The 24192-nt window shown below is 38.2% G+C and overlaps 1 protein-coding gene across 3 annotated transcripts in view; it reads left to right on the plus strand.

The window, feature by feature from the left end:
• LOC140477419 (transmembrane protein 200A-like) overlaps positions 1-23794 on the plus strand; it is a 43289-nt gene extending 19495 nt beyond the window's left edge. For 2 of the 3 annotated variants that reach the window (XM_072571277.1, XM_072571279.1), the window contains one exon: positions 21341-23794. In XM_072571277.1, the coding sequence (XP_072427378.1) occupies positions 21365-22933 (1569 nt within the window). In that variant the 5' untranslated portion in view covers positions 21341-21364 and the 3' untranslated portion in view covers positions 22934-23794. Of the gene's footprint in view, positions 1-20380; positions 20456-21340 lie in introns of all 3 variants that reach the window. The other variant, XM_072571278.1, reaches the window with a different exon arrangement.
• The last annotated feature ends 398 nt before the right edge of the window (positions 23795-24192 follow it).

Raw genomic sequence — 24192 nt, forward strand, 5'->3', positions numbered from 1 at the left:
CATAGACCATGTCATTTGGATATTACCTCCCAAGGCAGGTGCACTAATCGAGGAAATATCCTGACTCACTACTGGCCTCGTGAGAAATTAATTGTTCCAATGTGTCCCACAACCACTGCTTTTCCATCAATCTTCAAAACAGTTTGCCTAATCTATCATCAATATGACTTGTTGTCATGTCACTTCATTTGCACAATCAGTTTCTACTAAAGCTAATTAACTGTTTGGATCTTGCTTAGATTCTTTTCAATTACTGCAGCCTTCAATATCTTACAGATGTCCTGCATTGTAATCTGCACTCCACCAAAGGTGCCTCCTAGTCTTACGAGCAGACTGCTTTTTTTTTGTTTTGAGAAGATGTTTAGAAATTATTTTAGGTGGTTATTTTGTTTAGGGTCCATATATACATATTGCAATGTATAATTTTATTTTGCACTTTATTTTGTACTCCTATTTGGCAATAATTCACTCATTGCTTGTACACTGTCCGTGTGATGCAGAAAAACATGTGCTCAGGTTTTGTGGATCTTCATGCATCCATGTATAAACCAATGTAGTGCACTGTTGCTATTTATAATTTTTTGATCATTTTCATTTTCTGAATCCTTGTTTTATTATAAAGTGTCTTATTATGAACTGTGATTATTTTGAAACTACACTTGAATCCTTCCTTTCTTTCCCTTGAAACTGACATTAATCATTTATTTCAATATTTCAAAGTGTTGTCCAGAATATTGATCTGAAAGTGAATAATTTGGGCTACAGGCCAAAGTGGGGAAAAGATCATTCACTTTCAGATCATGATCTAAATTCAAGAAGCCAGGGTATAGAAGTGGTGTGGTCAGAGATGAGGAATAATAAAGACAAGAGGTCACCTGTCGGAGTTGTGTTCAGGCTCCCAACAGTAACTGCTTGGTAGGAGAGCATCTCAGGAAGAAATAATCAAAGCATGTCAAAGGGTACAGTAATTATCACTGGGGCTTTTAAACTACATATATACTGGAAAACTCCGATGTGGAGGAAAGTAGTCCAGATGAGGAACTCTTTGAATGTTTTTGGGACAGCTTCTTATGGCACCAACCAGAGAGGGGGCTATACAAGACCTGGTTTTGATCAGAGATGGGAGTAATTCCTGACCTCACGGTGAAAGCACCCCTAGGTAGTAGTGACCATAATATGAATGAATTTTAACTCCGTTTAAGGGAGAGAAGTGTGTTTGAATGCAAACAAGGGCAATTATGAAGGCATGAAAACAGAGCTAGCAAAAGTGAAGTTAAGTTAAGGGATAAATCAGTAATACTGCAGTGACAAGTATTTAAGGGAAAAGTGCAGAACAGATACATTTCAACAAAGAAGAATTCAAAGGCACACCATTCGTGGATATCTAAAAAGGTAGTGAAAGATAGTGTCAAACTCAAAAGCCATATAATTATGTGAAGATAGGTGCAAGGTCAGAAGATTGGATGGAATATAAAAAGAAAACAAAAATTAAAAGTTTGACAAGGAAGGGAAAATGTAGTGTACAAGAGAAAGTTATCCAAAAATATAAAAACAGGAATTATTTCTTCAGCTATTTTAAACAAAAAGAGTTTTAAAACTAAGCACTGATCCTGGGTAAAGTGTTGGAAAAGGTTATAAGAGATAGGATTTATAATCATCTGGAAAGGAATAATTTGATTAGGGATCGTCAACACTGTTTTGTGAAGGGTAAGTCATACCTCATTAACCTTATTGAGTTCTTTAAGAAGATGACAAAACAAGTGGATGAAGGTAAAGTGGTTGATGTGATGTATATGGACTTCAGTAAGGCATTTGATAAGGTTCCACACGGTAGGCTATTGCACAAAATATGGAGTTTTGGGATTGAAGGTGATTCAACGGTTCGGATCAGAAATTGGCTAGCTGAAAGAAGACAGAGGGTGGTGGTTGATGGGAAATGTTCATCCTAGACTCAATTACCAGTGGTGTGCCATAAGAATCCATTTTGGGGCCACTGCTGTTTGTCATTTCTATAAATGATCTGGATAGTACCAAATGATGTGGGTTACAGAGGGACACAAATAAGATGCAGAGCTGAGTTGAGAAGTGGCAAATGGAGTTTAATGCGGCAAAGTGTGAGGTAGTTCACTTCGGAAGAAGAAACAGGAATGCAGAGTACTGGGCCAATGGTAAAATTCTTGGCAGTGTAGATGAATCGAGAGATCTCGGTGTCCAGGTGCATAACTCTCTGAAAGTTGGTACTCAGGTTAATAGGGTTGTTAAGAAGACATAAAGTGTGTTGGTGTTTATTGGTAGGGGAACTGATTTTCAGAGCCACCAGGTTATGCTTCAGCTGTACAAGACACTGGTGTAGCTGCACTTGGAGTATTGCGTGTAGATCTGGTCACCTTATAGGAAGGATGTAGAAGCTTTGGAAAGGGTTCAGAGGAGATTTACTAGGATGTTGCCTGGAATGGAGGGAGGGTCATACAAGGAAAGGCTGAGGGAACTGAGGCTGTTTTGTTGGAGAGAAGAAGGTTGAGACGTGACTTAATCAGACAATTAGATCTGATGGACAGTGAGAGCCTTTTTCCTCTAATAGTCAAGGCTAACACTAGGGGACATAGTTAAAAATCACATAACACCAGGTTATAGTCCAACAGGTTTAATTGGAAGCACACTAGCTTTCAGAGCGTCACTCCTTCATCAGGTGGTAGCAGAGGGCTCAATCCTAACACACAGAATTTATAGCAAAAATTTACAGTGTGCTGTAACTGAAATTATACATTGAAAAATTGATTGTCTCTTAAGCCTTTCATCTGTTAGAATACAGTGATAGTTTCACTTCTTTCATGTGTAAATCACGAAACCTCTTTTTAATAAGTTGCATTCTCAGGTTAGCTGTTAACAATGGTGATAGCTAGACAATATGTTGGAGGTGTTAGCCCCTTGTGTTCTCTGTCTATGCCATGATGTTTAGATTGATTCTAATCTAAAAAGTGAGATAACAGAGTTTTACATGAATGCATGCAGTTTTTGAGTAAAGTACAATGTAACCCTGCAAGTACAAATTCACCCCACAAAATATTTGTGTGCATGTGGGTCTTTGTCTGCCTGTGTGTGTGTGTGTGTCTGTCTGGGTTGGGGGTTGTGAGTGTGAGAAAGTGAGATATCAGGGGTAGTTTCTTCATTCCAGAGAGTAGTAGGGGCATGGAACGGCCTGCCTGCAACAGTAGTAGACTCGCCAACATTAAGGGCATTTAAATGCGCATTGGACATACATATTGATAATAATGGAATGGTGCAGGTTAGACGGGCATCAGATTATTTTCACTGGTCGGCACAACATCAAAGGCCGAAGGGCCTGTACTGCGCTGTAATGTGCTATGTTCTATATTCTATGCTGCTAGACATCTTGAGTTTGTCCAGCAGTTTCTATTATGTTTAAGATTTACAGCATTCGCAGTTCTTTGTTTTAGTTTTGAGATAATTGATGAGTTGGCTTTAATTTTCTAAAACTCAGGAGATTCTGGAAAGGTTCCGTTAGATTGGAAAATAGCTAATATAACTTCTTTATTTGAAAAGGGAGGGAGGCAGAAACCAGGCAACTACAGGCCAATTAGCTTAACATCTGTCATAGGGAAAGTGTTAAAAGCTGTTATTGAAGACATTATTACAGGGCACTTGAATAAGTTCAAGGTCATCAGGCAGAGCCAACAATATTTAACTAGTTTATTGGAGATCTTTGAAGAAGTATCTTGTGCTGTGGACGAAGGGGAACCAGTAGATATATTGTATTTATATTTCTAGAAGCCATTTGATGAGATGTCACATCAGAAATTATTGTGAAAAATAAAAGTTCATGATATTGTAGTAACATATTAGCTTGTATAGAATATTTTTAACTGGAGTGTAGGATATTGAGGGGTGACCTTAGAAGTTTATAAAATCATGGGAGGTATAGATAGGGTGAACGGCAGGTATATTTTCCCTAGAGTGGGGGTTTTCAAGACGGGGCTCTATCTTTAAGGTGAGAGAAGAAATATTTTAAAAAGACATAAGGGGCAACTTTTTAACACACCAGAATGGTTTTATTTGGAATGAACAGTTACAATATTTAGAAGACATTTGGATAAGTGCATGAATAAGAAATGTTTGGAGAGATATGGGCCAAGTGCAAGCAGGTAGAACTAGTTTGTTTTGGGATTATGGTCAGCATTGTTTGGTTGGACTGAGAGGTCTGTTTCTGTGCTAACTCCGTGACTTTGGCTGTAAAAATACCTCGTTAACAGGATGCAGAGAATAGAAGTAAACATGTCTTTTTCAGGCTGGCATAATGTCATAAAGGTAAAAACAATGACTGCAGATGCTGGCAATCAGATTCTGGATTAGTGGTGCTGGAAGAGCACAGCAGTTCAGGCAGCATCCAAGTAGCTTCGAAATCGACGTATCAGGAATAAAAGCAGTGAGCCTGAAGTGTGGAGAGATAAGCTAGAGGAGGGTGGGGGTGGGGAGAAAGTAGCATAGAGTACAACGGGTGAGTGGGGGAGGGGATGAAGGTGATAGGTCAGGGAGGAGAGGGTGGAGTGGATAGGTGGAAAAGGAGATAGGCAGGTCGGACAAGTCCGGACAAGTCATGGGGACAGTGCTGAGCTGGAAGTTTAGAACTAGAGTGAGGTGGGGGAAGAGGAAATGATGAAACTGTTGAAGTCCACATTGATGCCCTGGGGTTGAAGTGTTCCGAGGCGGAAGATGAGGCGTTCTTCCTCCAGGTGGTGAGGGAGCGGCGGTGAAGGAGGCCCAGGACCTCCATGTCCTCGGCAGAGTGGGAGGGGGAGTTGAAATTTTGGGCCACAGGGCGGTGTGGTTGATTGGTGCGGGTGTCCCGGAGATGTTCCCTAAAGCGCTCTGCTAGGAGGCGCCCAGTCTCCCCAATGTAAAGGAGACCGCATCGGGAGCAACGGATACAATAAATGATATTAGTGGATGTGCAAGTAAACCTTTGATGGATGTGGAAGGCATAATTGCATGTATAGTACACCACAGAGGTCAGTGCTGAGACCTCAACTCTTCGTAATGTATATAAATTATTTGGATGAAGGGATCGAAGGCAAAGTAGCTAAATTTGCTGATGACAAAAAGGCAGGTAGAAAGTGAGCTGTGAAGAGGACATAAGAAGCTTACAAATGGATATAGATTAAATGAGTGGGCAAGGATCTTGCAAATGGAGAATGACGTCTGAAAATGTTAAATTGTCTATTTTGGCATAAAGAATAAAAAGGCATATGATCTAAATGATGAGAGGTTGCAGAACTCTGAGATGTAGAGTGATCTGGGTGTCATAATGCATGTATTACGGAAGGTTAGTATGCAGGTATAGCAAGTAATAGAAAAGCTAAAAGAATGAATTATTGTTAAGGAAATTGCATGCAAAAGTAGGGGTTTTTTATTAATTCCTTTATTGGATGAGGGCCTCAGTAGTTTGGCCAGCATTTATTGCTCATCCCTAATTACCGAGAGGGCATTTTAGAGTCACTGATATTCCTGTGGGTCTGGAGTCACATGTATCCGCACCGGGTAAGGCAGGCAGTTTCCTTCCCCAAAGGACGCTAGTGAACCAACTGGGTTTTTTCCAACAATCAACAGTAGATTCATAGTCATCATTAGAAAGTGAATTCCAGATTTTTATTGAATTCAAATTCCATGATCTGCCATGAGAGGATTCAAACACGGGTCCCAAGAACATTATTTGGGTCTCTGGATTAGTAGTCCAACGATAACACCACTAGGCCATTGCCCTGCCCTTAACAGGGCATTATACAAGGCATTGGTGAGATCACAACAGGAATACTATATTGTTGTATACATATATAGTGTGCATATATAGAATATTATTATATGTGCTTGTCAATGTGTTGGAAGCAGTTCAGAGAAGATTTTCTTGACTAAAACCTGGAATGAGCAGATTGTCTTATGAGGAAAGGCTGGACAGGGTAGGCCTGTATCCTCTGGAGTTAGAAGAGTCAGAGTTGATTTAATTGAAATTTAATCCTGAGGATACTTGACTGGGTGGATGTGGGAAGGATGTTTCCTGTTATGGGAGGATCTGCATCTAAGAGTCAGAGTTTAAAAATAAGGAGTCAAAAGGCAGTGGATGTAGAATCTTCACATGACTGAAGGCAGATTCTTGATTTACCAAGAGGATGAAAGATTTTCAGGAGTATGTCAGAATATGGAGTTAAAATTAAGATCAGATCAGCCTTGATGGTATCGAATAATGGAGCAGGCTCAAAGGGTTAAATGGCCTTCTGTTGTTGCTTCTTTGTATGTTCATTAGTTGTGCCTTGTACCAAATTGATCCTTAACTTGACACTACAGAGGTGATATGTGCAGAAAAAAAGGCATTAATTAAATATTTGATATGAAATAATGACATAAATTTGCACCAAACTGCATAATTACTAAAATAACGTGAAGTATACTTTTCATTTTGGTTTGAATATTAATGTCACATATACTGGGATACAGTGAAAATATTGTTTTGCATATTGACCAGACAAACCATACCTTACAAGTATATCAGGGTGAACAGAATGTACAATGTAGTGTTAGAGCTACAAAGAAGGTGCAGAGAAAGCTCAGCTCTAAGATGAGAGATGCGTTCATAAGTCTGACAGTGGAGAAGAAGCTATTCTTAAATCTGTTAGTACGAGTTTTCAAATTTTTGTATCTCTTGTATAATGGGGGGTCGGTGGGTTTGTGTTGGTTGTTTTTCCAAGACAGTGCAAAGTATAGACAGTCACTGGAAGGAAGACTGATTTTCAAGATTGTCTTGGCTGTACTGACAAGTCTATATATTTTCTTGCAACCTTTGCCATACCAAGCTGATCCAGATTGGATGCTTTCTCTGGTGCATCTATAAATATTTGTAAAAGTCATTGTGTATATGCCAAATTTCCTTAATCTTTGAGAAAGTAGATGTACTGTTGCATTTTCTTGACTATAAGATGGACCAGGACAGATTGGTGATGTTTACCCCTAGCAACTTGAAGTTCTCAACCACCTCAGCCTCATCTAGCATTTGTTTTTTGCATAATTTGAACAAAGGCATCAATAGAATTGGCATGTCTTCCTTATATACAGATTATACATCACCATCAATTGCTATTCTGTTGTTAACGCATGAGTGTGGATTTTGGCTTCCAACACTTTGTTTTGCAGGCCTACTGTTACTGTATTTTTGAGCACTGCTATTGAACACCTGTTTTCAGATATCATCCATAATTCTTTGAAAGTAAGGTTTTTCTCTGCCAGCTATCCTGCCAAATTGCTTGTAGACAACCATCACTTCCTTAAATCCTGAAGTGTAGATAACTGTTAATGTGTGTGATGTAGTAAAAAGTAAAAGTTTCCATAAAGAGAGACAACGGGTGGTGTTTTAACATGAGGATCACCACTTCTTAGATGAGAGTGGAGGTTGAAAAGGAAAGTCCATCATGGTAATCTCTGCCAGTGCAAGAATTGAACCCGTGCTGTTGGTGTCATTCTGCATCACAGACCAGCCATCCAGCCAACTGAGCTAACTAGACCAATGATGTAATAAGAATTAATTTTGATTGCTTTATCAACAGATGTGAAACAGTCTAAAGGTAATCATTAGAACTGCAAATTCCTCAGTAACAGTTTGAGGTAGAGCTGTAGGTTATAGCTATAGTCAGCAAAATGAGGATAGAAACTTACAGTAGATGGAAATCTGATGTTAGAGAACAGTGGCAATTTCATGAAAATATACATGCTTGGAAAATGAAGACTAATTGTGCATAAGCTTGATGTCATTCTAGCTAAAATACAATTTTTATTTCCTTAGATAAATCTCCATATGAGTCTTTAAAAACAGAATTTATTTCAATTTAACAGAAAGCAATTTCCTACAAAATAGATTGTTTCTATGGAAATACTCTTGGTGATACAGATTTTCATCTTTTGAAAGGTCTGGAGGAGACTAGTAGTAAGTAGAATAAAAGGTCAAGAAAAAACTAAGAATAGAGACTTGAGAAATCATAAAAATATCACAGAGGCTATTCAGATTGGAGAGATCAGAGAAAAAGGAAACATAAATAGTTATTGCACAATAGCAGAGTAGCCACCAAAGCACAGAAGGAGAATAATAAGCAGTTACTACAGAAAAATCATCAAATCCCTACAGTGTGGAAACAAGCCTTTGGCCCAACAAGTCCATACTGACCCTCCAAAGAGTAACCCAGCCAGACCCATTCCCCTACTCTATTGCTCTACATTTCCCCTGACTAATGTACCTAACCTACACATCCCAGAACACTATGGGCAATTTAGCCCGGCCAATTCACCTAGCCTGCACATCTTTGGATTGTAGGAAGAAACCAGAGCACCCGCAGGAACCTCAAGCAAACATGGGGGGAAACGTGCAACTCCACACAGGCAGTCATCCCTGGAATCAAACCCGGGTCCCTTGCGCTGTGAGGCAGCAATGCTAACCACTGAGCACTGTGTCACCCAAAAAGATGAAAGGATAAAAATAAAACAGAAGTAATAAATGAGACCAACAATAGAAAGACAATAATGTTCTTTTCATAACTAACCTAATGAATGTTACTGGATTGTTGAAAATAGAACAGTTAACAAAAATTGTGAAGCATTTCACAAAATAATTAACTTTCCGGGTTGGTACTTTTATCCAGTGAATTACGGCTGAAAGAATTCTGTGTGCAATGCATTCCAGAGGGGTTAATATTTTGTTGCTGTGTTTGTGGTTTTAATAATTCAGTCCTCCAATGCTTCCTAATTCTTTATAAAGGTGATGAGGGCTCAGGAAGGCGGGATTTCACCCTCTCTCATGGTCTCTGGGGGTGGGAGATGAGTAGGAAAGTGGCAGCTCTGCAGTAGAAAGCAGACCATAGGCAGCCAGAGTAAAAAGAGCACTGCAGAGAAATGAGAACTGCAAATTTCTAGGAGATTTTGGTGAGACGGAATGCAATTTGAGTGAGTAGAAGGAGAATAAACAGCTGTTTCACTTGAACTGGCTGGAAGCTCGTTACAGAGTAGAACAGTGTAGTTTGTAAGAATATGAGGTACGCATTCACTTATTCACAAGAAAATAGGTAATTAAATTGGACAGCGCCTCAGACTGCTGAAAATATGTTTAAAAAAATCTAACTGAAAAAGGTTTTTAATTGCTTTAGAAATAATTGTTTGTCAACCTTATTATATGATGCCATCGTAAAATTGCAGTTCTTTTATGCTTTTCTGTTTATTGAGTTTTATCAATTTTTAGTTTTGGAAGAAAGTTTGTTTTACTAGATTATTTGGTATGGATTATACTTGTACTCTTGAGTCCAAAATAAACGTTGGAATCATTAATAACTTGCATTAATAAATGTTTATTAATAATCTGTATTTATCACCAGTACAAAGATGAAATGCGGATTCTAATTCTCTTATGAATCACAAAAAAGAGCTTTTTAAAATTTAGCTGATTCTGGCAGTAGCAGTAGTTGTATGTAAGAGACTTCATCATTATTTTTTAAACCTTGTTAATTCATTACTTCAGATCGAGAATTCAGCACTTGAATTTTAAGCAGTTTATGTAGTTGAATATGCTGATTCTAATGTTGTAGTTTGGTAAATCTCATGCACATTTATATTCAAGTTAGTGAATGTGAAACTAAATGCAATTCTTAACGATTTTATTAAACATTTTTAAAAAAAGTTAGTACAACACGTAGCCAATTTCTCATCATTCTCTGAGGGGATTATGAACCATTCACAAATTGTAGAATTGAAGTTACAAGCACAGATTCCCTTCGCTGAAAAACATCAGTCTAGACAGTAAATACTTACAATATGTAGTTTGGTAGCTATACTTGGATATTTCCTAGCACTGTACCAGCTTTCCAAATCTCAGCCAAGCTATAGGGAAGAGCCTGATGGAAGTCAGGCCTGTCAGCAGATGGAGAGTTTCCATGGGGACTGCTCGCATTAACATCTGAGAGACTGGCCAAGAGTGGTAATGGTATGAAAGCAAATTGTGACCGGTGTTCGGATTAGAGGATAGAAATAAAAAAGATGTTAATCTCATAAACAGATGAAGATTGTGTCTCAATTAAATTGCAGTGTTACTGATCATTTACTTGTATTTTAAAAAAAATTAATAATCTTTTAAGAGAGCATTTTTAAATTAAAGTTTATGAAATAAGTATAAAATGTAATATTTTTAGAGGGTTTTGTCAAAAACCTCACTGAATCATTCCATTTATTTAATGAAATTTTGATCCAGTAATTGTTACAGGGCTTGTGTTGTGTTAAGAAATTACAAACTTATTTCTCAATTTCAAGTGAAGTATGTCAGCAATTATAGTTGAGAAACAATGATGTTGATTTTCATTGGCTTCGCTTGCAGTTAAATAAGTCATAATGATCTCAAGATGGGATCACCAGTTATCATGTCCCAGTTATGTGACCGGTTCTATGTTGAAAGGGGTTAACCACTGAGTGTTCAAAACATTGGCCTGTTTCAGAATGAGCTTTTTTTTTCTCAATGGAGATCAGAGTGCTATGTTGAAAATATGATTCTGATTACCATTTTAAATCTGAATTGCTTGGAGCTTGTTTTGTGTAAGTCTCCAGATCAGTTCAACAGGCTATGGAACTGAAGAGTCTTTCCGCAAATAAATATCAAATTATCTTAATTTGTAATCACTAATCCTAGAATTTAAAAAAATCTGGGCTGCTGCCCAGAATTCCCACACTCAACAATTATGACTGCTCCTACCCAATCCCTGCAGTTTACTTTTCAGGTAGCTGTTCCAACCCATTCTTGAGGCCTCAATTTGGCACACTGCACCAGAAGCTGCAGCTGCCTAATTTAAAATAAATTTTACCTTTACAATTCTGGGATGTAGGAGGTCTGTTTCTGTTTTATCAGCACACCCAAAATTCTGATTCATTCCCTATTTCATACATACAAGATAGTTCATACTTTGCAAATTTCTATCACAATTATACGTTGTCATTGCAGGGTGAGAGTACTGTAAACAAACAGGAATGATCCATTTTTCCCTAAATGCAATATAGTACAGTAGATAGATTTTAGCTGTTAAATTGATGCTAAATATTATTTTTGTACTTTCTTTTGGAAGTAGGTTTTCAAGAATTTGAAAATATACCTAATATTTTATAGACTATCATAAGACATTTTTGCATTTGAACCAATTTACAAAAGCCACTTAGAAGCTGATGTTATCATTGTATTAACCAAAGGAAATTGACATTGCAGATCTTGTAAGCAACCTAGATAATATGGGCGAATACAATAAGTAACTAAAGAAAAAGACATCTTTCGTAAAATCTTGGATCAAAATTATATATTTTCAAAGAACTTACTGATTTTTGAAAATCCTTAAAAATCAAATGGTCTTATTAATGTCTAAAATGGACTCTATGATATTAAACTTGCAGGCTGAAAAATTGTTACTTTCCATTTTACTTCAAATTGAATCATACAAAGCATTATCAGCTGCTGCTTTTGTCTGCAATAACTATATGCTAAATTAATCATCCTGGAATGCAAAAATATCTCTCAACTTGTTTTTTTTTCATCTGTACCTTCACATCCAAATTAAATGCAAGGAGTTCTCAGCTCTTGTATAATTTGAAGACTATCTGATCAATTGCCCCGATCAATATTTTCTCTCCCACTAACTCATCCTCTAAACATCCCTGCTGTCTTAACTGTGAACTTGTATCTTTTTAAAATTTTGCTTGTGTCTTTGCCATGTCCCCTCTAAGCTCATTTTGGCCGTCAGATCCACATCCTGTCCCCCCCCCCCCCCCCAAACCTATTCCCCCACTAAACTGCTAACCAACAAACTTTCACTTCTAGACCCTCATGTTAGCCAAAGCTTTTAATAGTTCCTGTCTCAAGATGTTTTTCCTCTATCCTTTAAATCTGCCTTCATCTCCAATGAGCTGCCAGAGGTCATGGTAGAGGCTGGTATGATTACAAGACATCTGGATGGGTATACGAATAGGAATGGTTTAGAGGGATGGATATGAGCCAAGTTCTGGCAAATGAGACTAGATTTATATTGGATGTCTGGTCGGCTTGGATGAGTTGGACTGAAGGGTCTGTTTCCGTACTGTAAAACTCTATGAATATGACTATGACTATAACCCATTGATTTTAAAAAAAAGCTGGATTCCCAATGTCCTTGAAAGTAACTGCCCCATTTCTGACCTCCCAATCTTTTCCAAATTATTATGGTGTCACCTCCTGAATCGGTATCTTTTTTTTCCCAATAATTCTTTGTTTGAATCCTTCCAATCAAGTTTTCTACCCTGACACGCCCTCAAGTAGTTCTTATCAAAGTCACAAATGATGTCCAAGATGACTGTGATAAGCTGGAGATATAAAGGGGATACAAGAGTTTTCTGAAGAAGGAAATCAGAAGGTCGAAAAGGGGGCATGAAGTAGCCTTGGTTAAGAAGATTTAAGGTGAATTCAAAAAGATTCTTTAAGTATATTAAAGGGAAAAAGAATAACTAGATAGTGAATAGAACTTGGGGTGGGTGGGGGGGAAACGACACTGTGGCTCAGTGATTAGCACTGCTGCCTCACAGCACTAGGGACCTGGGTTCGATTCCAACCTTGAGTGACTGTCTGTCTGTGTGAAGTTTGTACTTCCTCCCAACATCTGTGTGGGTTTCCTCCGGGTGCTCGGGTTTCCTCCCATGGTCCAAGAATGTGCGGGTTAGGTAAATTGGCCATGCTAAATTGTCCATAGTGTTCATGGATGTGTAGGTTAGGTGCAATTATCAGGGGTAAATATAGTATAATATAGGAGGGGAATGGGCCTCGGTGGGTTACCCTTCGGAGGGACAGTGTGAACTTGTTGGGCCAAATGGCCTATTTCCACACTGTGGGGATTCTATGAAGCTGTCAATTTTCAAGCTATTTGCAACTTTTGATGTGGTTGATCACATCATTCTTCTTGTAACACCTTTCCAGTGTCATCCATGTGCTTGGACTGCACTCTCCTGGTTCCATTCTTATTTAATTGTAGCCAGAGTATCACTTGCACTGGTATCTCTTCTCACCTCTACACCTGTGTTTGTCATTACCCCACAAGGATCGAAAAGGGTGGCACAGGAAAAGCACAGCTGGTTAGGCAGCATCCGAGGGACGGGAGAGTTGACATTTCGGGCATAAGCCCTTCATCAGGAATGTGGAGGGGGAAATGGACTGGGAGATAAATGTGGGCGTGGGGCTGGGGGAAGGTAGCTGGGAAGGCAGTAAGTGAATGCAGATTGGGGTATGGTGATAGTTAGGTGGAGAGGAGAGTTGGCAAGGAAGATGGACATGGCAAGTTGGAGGGTTGGATCTGGGATGAGGTGTGGGGGGGGGAGCGGTGAAGGGGAGATTTGGAAACTAGTGAAGTTGATGTTGATACTGTGTGTTTGAAGAGTCCCGAAGTGGAAGATGAGGCGCTATTCCTCCAGTTGTCAGGTGGCTTAGATTTGGCGGTGGAGGAGACCCTGGACTTGAATGTCCCTGGGGGAGTTGAAGTGGTTGGCCGTAGGGCAGTGGGATTGTTTGGTGCATGTGTCCTAGCGAGGTTTCCTGAAACACTGAGAGTTGACGTCCTGTCTCCCCGATGATTCTTGTGGGTTAGCAATCATTGATTCCTTACTATTTCTCACTTAAATCATTTGAAAAATTTGAAATTGGAAGCATGGAGGAGGACTGTATGGAACTCCAAAAGGACCTAGACAAGTTGGTAGAGTGGGCGGATAGGTGGCAGATGAGGTTCAATGCAGAGGAGTGTGAGGTAATGCACTTTGGTCAGCAGAATATTGAAAAACAATATAAAATAGGGGGTACAGTTCTGAAGGGGGGGGTGTGGAACAGAGAGACATAGATATATGTATGCACAGACCTGGAAGGCGGCTGGACAGGTGGAGAGAACAGTTGACAAAGCATACAGTGTTCTCAGCTTTTTAAATATGGATACAGTTTACAAGAGTGAGGAGATGCCATTTGCTTATACAAGACACTTGTTAGACCTCAGCTGAATACGTTGAAGACAGTGCTAATGGGATTTCCAAAAAAATGATTCCAGCAATGGCAAATTTCAGTTGTGAGAACAGAGTGAAGAAATTGGGACAGTTCTCCTTGAAGGAGGAGAGACTTCATTAGAGGTTTTCAAAATCATGAGTGGGCTGGGTAGTGTCAATAGGGAGAAGTTGTTACATTTGTGAAAGTAAAAAGAATGAGAGGGCATAGATTAAAATGATGTGTAAATGAAAAGGAAGTAGTTACGGTATGGAATACACTACCTGGCACTAGGTAATAGTACCAGTGCAGGAACTATGGGCCAAAAGGCCTCCTTCTTCACTGTAACAATTCTGAGAAACACAAAGCATTAGTTTCGCATATACATTGACAACACCCAGTTCAGCTTCCTCTCCACCTCCTTTAAATCCACCTCTATTGCTAAATTATCACACTACTTATTGAACATTCCTTCAGTATTGGGTGAGCTAGGATATTTCCAATTAAATATTCAAAAGACTGAAGCTATTGTTTTGAATCCTGATCCAATCTGTTTTCTACCAAGGTATGATTCTATCCCTTTACAGTGGCAGCAATCTGAAATTAAAACAGCCTGTTTGGTGTCCTCTTGCTGTCACATTTAACTGTGAAATGACCTTCAGATAGCATATGTTTGTCATTGCTTTGATCACTTGTTTCCACCTTTTGTAACATTGCCCAACTTCACAATTGTCTTTAATAAATGAATGAGCAGGAAATAATCTAATTATCACTGGAATTGCCAGCTGCAGTGCACTCCTGGGTGACCCCTCACAGTTTACTGCCTAAACTTGAGGTCACTCCAAAACTCTGCTGTCTGTAGTTTAAATCATACTCACCTTGCTTCACAGTGGCTTATGGTCAAGCAACATTTTGATTTTAAAGTTCTCATGCTTCTTTTCAGATCCCTGAATGTTCTCCTATCCTGCCATCTGCCCCAGCCCCCAAACCTTTCTCATATCTGCTCTAATAATTTTACACACTTGAGTGTCCTCATTTATCACAAGTTTATCATTGGTGCTTCAGCCTTTAGATCCTACAATTCAAGCTTTAGAATCCCTCCTTCTGCCTCTCTACTTGGCTTTCCTCTTTAAGTACACTCCTTATGCCTTTAAAACCTATTGCTTGAGAACACTTTTGGTTAATTAGCCTAATATTTTCTTTTGTGGCTAGCTGTCACTTTTTGTGTTGTAATATTCCTGTAAAGTGCCTCAGAACATTTTATGTTTAAGGCCTAGTACGTATGTTGTTCTTTCTTTACATGTGTTTTTAGGTCTCTTCTTATGCTATTTTCTATAAAGGTATTAGACTCTTGTGTATTGTGCAAGGACATAAAGATTTCTGTGCAGAGAGATTGGATGTGTCTTTGACCATGTAACATCTAAATAACTCTTTATCTGTCTTACTAACAGTGATGAGGAAAGCTTGAGTAAATCTTAATAGTTTTACATCCTAAATTTCAAAATTCTCATTCTTGTTTGCAAATCACTCCATGGCTTCTAACTCTAACCTCCTGTAACCCTGTAACCTTCAGATAATTTGTACTCCAATTTGGAATTCTTGAGTGCCCTTTTTTTCAAAGCACGGCAACCATTGACAGTTGTGCGTTCAACTGCCAAAGCCCTAACCTAAATATCACCACTTCTCTAACTTTCTTTCCTCCTTTTGAACACTCCTGAAGATCTATATTGCTTTAACTGAAATTTTGGTTGTCTGCCTAATGTTACTTGATGTGGCTCACTGTCACATTTTGTTTGATAATGCTTCTGTATAAGAATCTGGAACATTTTACTATGTTAAAGATCCTATTTAAGTAAAAGTTGTTGTTGTGAATCACTTATGTTATGGTGCCAGCTCATTTTACTACTGGAGAAATCAGATCCCAGAATGAAATCAGGCTTGATAAGTTATTTTATTTAACATGGTGTTCACTCACTGAAATTTAGGTGTACAATGCTGCAGGTTTTATTCACCAATAAAACAGAAGTTATAACAGCCCTTTCATAATCTTTCTAGAATCTTCCTTAAGAAAAAGACTCCCAACCTGTTAAACTTTTCCTGATTTGAAATTATCCATAAATTGTAGTTCCAGTTCCCAAGTCCAAACTGCTTATGTAAATGCTGAGTAATGGTGGCATTAATCAATGAGAAAGAACACTTTCTACCTTTTGCTAGTTTGCTGAACTACATTTTAACTCCTACCATAGGTTTTCTGTTGTGTAGCTAGCTTACTTGTTATTCATTATTCTGTTTCCTGTCTTCTGATTCTACACGTTTTGGCCTTACTCACATGACTTGATCACCATTGGGCTGTCTGACCATCCTTAACCTGGTTTGGCTTATATGTGACTCCAGTCCCACACCAATGTGGTTGCTACATAAATGCCCTTTGCAATTGTCCACTAAGTGGTATTTTATCAAAGGCCTTTTGAGAATTCAAATATATTATGTCTACAAAATTACAATTGTCTACCGTTTTCAAAGAAGGTCGGCCACACATGTTTTACTAACTACTCTGTAATACATTTTCAGTTTCGAGATTTTTTTTCTATTACATCTTTGAGCAAAGGAATCTTGTGTACCACAAAGAGTAAGCTAATTTGTCTTTAGTTCCTTGGTCTTATTCTATTTCTGTTTTCAAATGCAGAAGGGTAATAACATTAAATCTCTGCCCATTTTCTGGCAAGTTTTACTTTTCTAGTGTGCATTTATAGATACATAATAATAATGTTTTTATTATTTGTTTCCCAGCTTCTAGTTTGCATTCAGTTTGTTTCTTTTAACAAATTATTTCCCCTTCATACTTCATTTTTTTAATATCTTTCTAATATATTCTAACACCATATCCATCATGCTAGTCTCTCTGTTTACCAGAAACAATAGCATAGTGCTTATTTTACTGAACTAGTCCTTGACTAATTATTCAGAAATAATAAGTCTGGAAACCAACAAGGAAGCTTCAAATTCAGTTAAATAAATGTCCAATAAAAAGCAGTGGTATCTATAATATGATCACAAGACTAAAGAATTGTTGTAAATCCTTTTCTGGTTATCTTCCTTTGGAAAATAAAATCATGCTTAACTGTCTGGCATAAATTTGACTCCATACCCGCAACAGGAGCCTCGTAAGACACTCAGTTATATGAATAGCCATGAATAAATACAATAAAAATAAAACTGGATGAATTATCTTGCATTAATCTAGCCATCAAACAAGGCAAACACATATTCAACATGGATGATTTTCAAAAAGCCTCTTTCATGAATATCTCGGGGATTGTGCCAAAATTGGGGCAGTTGTCCCACAGACTAATCAAGCAGTAGTCTGGCATTGTCATGGTTTTAAGACAATATCCCAGACACCTCCATCAACATGCTGTCTACATCTCTTTAAAGTCAGAGCCACCAGTGGCGATTGAACATTGGGAGGAATTGGCCCCGGAATTCTTCAACATTAACTTTGGATCTCGTGAAGTCTAATGTCACCAGATCAAACTGCCTGCTACATAACACCTATCACCCTCCTTCAGCTGCTGAATTTGTACTTCCCTATGTTGGACCCTGCTTGGAAGAAGCACTGAGGATAGCTAAAGCACATACTCTAAATAAGTCTTCAGTTTCCAGCTCCAAGAATGTCTCAGTAGCATCTTGCCATTGATTGGGCTGGCAAGCAGTTCTGAGGAACATAGCTGCCAGATATAGCTTGCAGCAGCAGGTGGTGAGAGAAACAACACAAGGGAAAAACATATTTGACCTCCTCCTTTCCAATCTACTTTTCTCAAAATGCACCAATCCATGGCCCGTATTATGAAGAGTTACCAAGTTACATTTTCATAATAAGGATACAATTACAGACCAAGGACAGATGGTAGCTTTTTGACTAACTGTAACAAGATCCGAAGAAGTGTTTAACCCTGAATGCTATTTACTTTCAGTAATATATATGATTCTGATATATTTAAATTTAAAAATAAACATTTATTTTCTCAATAGCCAAAATGTAATCACGACAGCTTGCACTTATATGCGACTCACATACAAGTAAGAAAAATTATTGCAAAAGGTGAACATATTTTAGAGCGTGCAATTGGTTCTCAAGATGGTAGCTGTAAGTGCCCTATTAATTTCCTCTCCTTTTACTGAAGGGGGATTAGTAGTTTTTTGCTGATGAATGTACAGTAGCTTCGTCCATGCAATGGGAGCTTTCTGGCTTTGCTCCAGTCAAAGTTGTAGTTGTGCCACCATAGTGAAGATATAAGTAGTAAAAATGTTAAAAATGCCCAACTTTGTTCCTTTGGTAAATTCCTCAGCAGAATTATTCCTTTTCAGAACAGAATATTTTTATCTGGATTGCTAAGGGCCACTTGATAAGATGTTTCTTATCCTAAATTGGTTTTTGGTAAGTGACCCCTGTATCCAATCCCATTGCATACACAATGAGTTCTGATGGCTTTCGCATGCACATAAAATGATTGTTTCTCAGCTATTAGCATTTCATTGTGAATGAATTTTCTTCACACACATTTTGTGGAGTTCCAATTTGCAGACACAATGCCTATCTGATTCTGGATTTTGTATTTCTGTTTCTATTAACATTTAAAGTCTAATGTTAACTCCACACGCTATAATTCTAATGTCTTTCTTCAAATGCAAATCCAAAAAAAGTATATATTCTAATATCCAGATCATTGAAAACATCTACTTACAGCCTCTGACAGTTTCATATATTTGCAGACAAGACAAAGGGGGATGTCACTCCTCCCCCTGTAAAGTTAAATCCATTTCCATTGTGTTTTTTAAAGTACTGTGGATTTTCTTTCCAAAAATTCACAGTCATAACTATGTAGGCATAAAAATGCCTTCCATCATGTTGTTTGGCACTAACTTCATGCTAAATGGGATAGATTCAGAACAGGTCAAAATTGGATATCTCTGAAATGCTATTTTGGATTGACACTAGCAGCCAAATGTATTCAACCATGATCTGTGACCCTATGGTCCAGCTTATCCCTCTCGCTATCGTTTGAGGGTCCCAAGGCGGAAGATGAGGCATTCTTCCTCCAGGTGTCAAATGACTAGGACTTGGTGGTGGAGGCGGCCCAGGACTTGCATGTCCTTGTCTCTCCAATCTACCACCATCCCCTCCACCAACTCCCCCTCCCCCCCCCCCAACCCCCGGCCCCGACCCACCCCACACCTGCATCTACCTATTGCTTTCAAGCTACCCTCCCCTAGCCCCAACCCCCTCCTATTACTCTCTCAGCCCCCTTTCCGCACCCACATTTCTGATGAAGGGCTTTTGCCCGAAATGTCGACTGTCCTGTTCCTCGGATGCTGCCTGACGTGCTGTGCTTTTCCAGCGTCACACTTTTGGACTCAGGTATGTCTTGTCCACAAAAACAAGACAATACAGCCAATTAAGCCCAGCAGTCTAATCTTAATCATCAGCATTATTGATATTATCAACAAGGCAATCAGCAACAGTTATTCTCAAATAACCTGCTCGCTAATGCCCAGGTCAACTTGGCTGCCTGTCTAATTATAGTTATTTTTAATCAACCTGTTTAGATATGTAATGAGACGTCTGGAGCAGATGGAACTTGAACCTAGCTCTTCTGGCTCCTTGTATGCTGCATGGCCTGCTGCACTTTTCCAGCAACACATTTTTCAGCTCTGATCTCCAGCATCTGTAATCCTCACTTTCTCCCACTTGGAGTACTGTGAACACCACACCTGAGGAAGGATATATTAGCCTTGAAAGGAATGCAACTTAGATTTACAAAAATGATACTGGACTTCAGGGGCTAAGTTATGAGGTGAGGTTATACAAATTGGGGCTGTTTTCTCTAGAATTTAGAAGGTTATGGGGTAATTTCATCTAAGTCTTCAAGATATTGACAGGAAAAGATAAGGAGAAACTATCTTTACTGGTTGAGGATTCTAGAACTATGGAACATAGTTTGAGAATTAAGGCCAGACTATTCAGGAGAGATGTTAGGAAGCACTCGACATACAAACAGTGGTGGAGATTTGGAACTCTCTTCCACAAATGGCGGTTGATGCTGAATGAGTTGTTAATTTTAAATACAAGGTAAATTTTTATTTGTTAAGCAAAGGTATTTAAAGGGATATCGGTCAAAGGAACATGGAGTTATGCCACAGATCAGTCATGATTTGTTAATGATGGATAAGCTCGAAGGACTGAATGGCTTATTCTAGTTCTTATGAAACAGAAGAGAAGTTAAGTATGTTGAATAATCTTTACTTTGTTAGCAGATTTCTCCATAAAATGCTGATACCTAATAACTTGACTGTGCTGCACATATCTTCTGAAAACTAGGAGTGAACAAGGTAATGGAAGCAATGGGCTTGATGCAAATGCCTCATTTTATAACTTCACATGTATTCTTTTTGTAAGGATACAGGATATTCAAATAAGGATGTAATTCTCTACAATTTATATATAATTTTTAACTACTTTGGAATTTTATTTGCGAAAGGATTGTAACACAGAAGAAGTTTATGGTTTCGACAATCACTGTTTACTACTTAATGCGACCTGAAGTAACAAAGTTATTGAAATACTTTGATTATCTACTTTTAAAAATAAAAATATATAAGCATGTTGCCTGTGTTCAACTGTGTAAGTTGTCTATCTACGAATATGATATTTAATGCATTTGAAGTCAAAATTTTAAAATACTTTGACTTTCTGGAGTGTTTTCAGGTACAGTTGAAGCCATTTGCTGCTATAAGTGAAGGACTTACGATGTTTCTGCTTAATTACTAATCATGAACTCCCATTCCCAACAACTAAGTAAATTGCCAATTACTGAAAAATTCCCTCCAAAATTCTGACATCTGACTGAATTTTCCCAATGTTCATGAAGTGATAGTAAGTGCTGCACAAGCTGTCCAAATACTGTCTATCAGTCACTGCTCGGATGAAGAGTCATCTAGACTCGAAATGTTAGCATGCTGTCTCTCATTGGATGCTGTCTGACCGGCTGTAATCTCCAGCATTTGTTGTTTGCAGTTGAGATTCCAGTATCTGCAGTAATTTGCTCCTACATCAGTCACTGTTGGTTATTGGAAATTCCTTTGAACTGGTTGCAGTAAGTGAAATTCCAGTTTGCCAACCATGAATCAGATACATAGATATAAACTTTTAAGTAATTAGATATGTTGTTCCATCTTTTCTCATTTCTTGTTTCTTTTTCTGCTTTTCTTTTTCAGACATAGCTGATAAGTGGATTTATCATGATTGCAACTGGAGGGCTTCTTCGTATTTCAGCCAGAAGACAAGATTCCTTTCGATCACGTAATCGTGTTAGTAAACGCAAAAAGAAAGCAAAAAAGAAATGCAAGAGTGATGTAGTAGTGGTTAAAGGCAAACTGAAGCTGTTCTCCATTTCTGGACTGATTGCTGCTTTTGGAATCCTAGTACTATTAGTGGGAATAGCAATGACAGTGATGGGCTACTGGCCTAAAGGTACTGACATTTTTGAAACTATTAAGGTCCAGTCTAACAATACCACCAATAGCACCGTTTTAGAGATGACAACACTGGAGATTATTTCTAAATTTTTAGCAAGCTATTTGCATTCTGAGAAACTGAAGGTTTTAGGACCCCTCATAATGGGAATCGGTATTTTTTTGTTCATCTGTGCCAATACAGTTCTTCACGAAAATAGAGACAAGAAAACCAAAATAATTAATATACGAGACATCTATTCTACAGTTATAGATGTACATAATTTGAGGACAAAAGATTGTGGGCCACTTAATGGTTTTGTCAACTATGTACAATCCAAAAGCATGGATAATCTCAAATCTCCTGATTCTTTCTGTGCAGCAATGTTGGCCAAAAGTACTTTGCGGACACCTATTGGTAATGCTGTAAAGCCTATAGATCCAAAAGAAAATGTTGGTAAAAAGAACTGTGATTTTGTAGCAAACTTGCAGCAACAAATCCCCAAAGACAGAAAGACATTCTCTGATACTGTGTACAGTATTTGCAGAGACCAAATCAGAGTAAATGATAGAACCCAAATGCCCCAAATGTGTGGGACTAAGTCAATTGTTACTTCTTCCATTAGTGCATTCACACTGCCCATCATCAAACTGAACAACTGTGTCCTGGAAGAGGGAGCGGCCAGATATGGAAGCAATGAGAATGAAGCACAAATTTCAGAAAAATGTAAGGACACTCAACAAGCATTTGAACGTTTTGCTTCTGATCAAATGGGAAGTGTTGAATCCATTTCAGAGGATATGACCATAGGAAGTGATCACCTTGGAGATGATAACCAGGACATAGATGCAGAAGCTTCAAATACCTCTTGGTTAAATGATAACCAGTTGGTATCCAGCAAAAATTCCCAAAAACCCTCTTCCCAAGTTTCCCAGGGTTCTCCTGTTCCATTCCAGAGAACAGAATCCAGTCTTTCTCTCCATGCTTTGTCAGTTCATTCTAAACTTATGAATCTTGATGACTGTCCTTCCACATCCACAATAGAGGATGAGGAGAAAGATCCAAACTGCACACATTTAGATTGCAGCAACAGTAAGGGCTACATAACGTTCAGTAATGAGGACTCTTTTCAGTCTACTCCTGTGCTACCAGAAGCCATAGCTATAACTGGTGATTGTACAGAGAATCTTCACAGCGATATCATACAAGAAAGTACAATATCAAGCAATGAACAAAAGGTGGACAAACCTCAAAGATCTGTGCAAAGACAGTACACAAAGAGAGAGAAATTGCTCATGATTTCTGGTTCCTACAGTAGTCTTAGGATGGACAATGTTGAAATTGATAGTAATTAGTAATCATACACTATAATATAATCATATATAGTTGGGTTCAGAGACTCAAAGGTGCAGTAAAAGCTATGACAGACGACAATAATATGTTGCTTTTCTGTAGTTATCGATGATTACTGAATGTCAGTCAGGCACCACAGACTTCTAGAATATTGTTGTGGAACTAATCATCCAATTTCTTTAGTTGCTTCCAAACATAAATGCATCAGCCATTGGGTGTTCATCTTGGTTAAACACCAGTTTAAAAATTTTAATATGATCAGTTATTTGTTAACAGCTTGTGAAAATTAAATATTCAGACATTCTAGGTTTGTAAGTTTACAGTTTGGAACCATCAAAATAAGCCGATTTAATATACTGAATTCAATATTCCTATAAATCAAAGGATGTATAGATATCTTGTATAAGCACATAATGCACTAAAACACACAAATGTGATATTGAGAAGTGTCCAGTGTATCATTTCATAATTAAATGAAAGAAATAATTTGCATACGTGGTCACTAATAGAGATCTAATTAAATAATAATTATTTCTGTAATCCTGGATTCTGTATTATATCTCATGAGCTGTGTTTTCTAAATTGTTACCTAATATTCTAGAATTGTATTGTTTTCTCACTTGAGTTTCCCTCCAGAGCAACCTTCATGCATTTTTATCATCACAGTTCTCTGTTTTTCGAAAGGATTTATCTTAAATTCAGGTAAGTGTCTGAATCCTATACCTCATTATATACATTTGACTTCATAGCTTGTGTTACTTCAGTCAGTTTATGTAAGGAAAAATAAAATAAAAAAAACATTTTGTTCATTAAGTGCACTTTTATAAACAAAGTGTAATAAGGTCATCATGTATTTCCCTGGAGTTAGGTTGAAATATATTACTTATGAATGAATGAATTTATGTATGATTTATTTATTTTCACTTGTATTATACAGTGAGTAATACAGTGAAAGACTTCAACAGTCACCAAAATCTGGCACCATTTTGAATAGTTTAAGAATAAAAAGGATAAAAGATATAAATGAAAGAGTGGCCTGAGCCCTAAGCTGGCTCACCAACGACACATGCGGTGCTACCCCTTGTCCACCACCTGCGCCAGATGCACCAATGTAGGAGTTGCCACTCTTTAGGCATCATCCCTTTGCCAGTGGGCCTACCTCACCAATGCCGGGTCCCATGCTGAAACCACACTCGCCCCACATCCAGGAGTCTCTGGTTGTGCTGCTGCCTCGATGACACCAGGAGTCCCGGCTGCAACC

Source organism: Chiloscyllium punctatum, chromosome 5, assembly GCF_047496795.1.
Source record: "Chiloscyllium punctatum isolate Juve2018m chromosome 5, sChiPun1.3, whole genome shotgun sequence".
Classification (NCBI taxonomy): domain Eukaryota; kingdom Metazoa; phylum Chordata; class Chondrichthyes; order Orectolobiformes; family Hemiscylliidae; genus Chiloscyllium; species Chiloscyllium punctatum.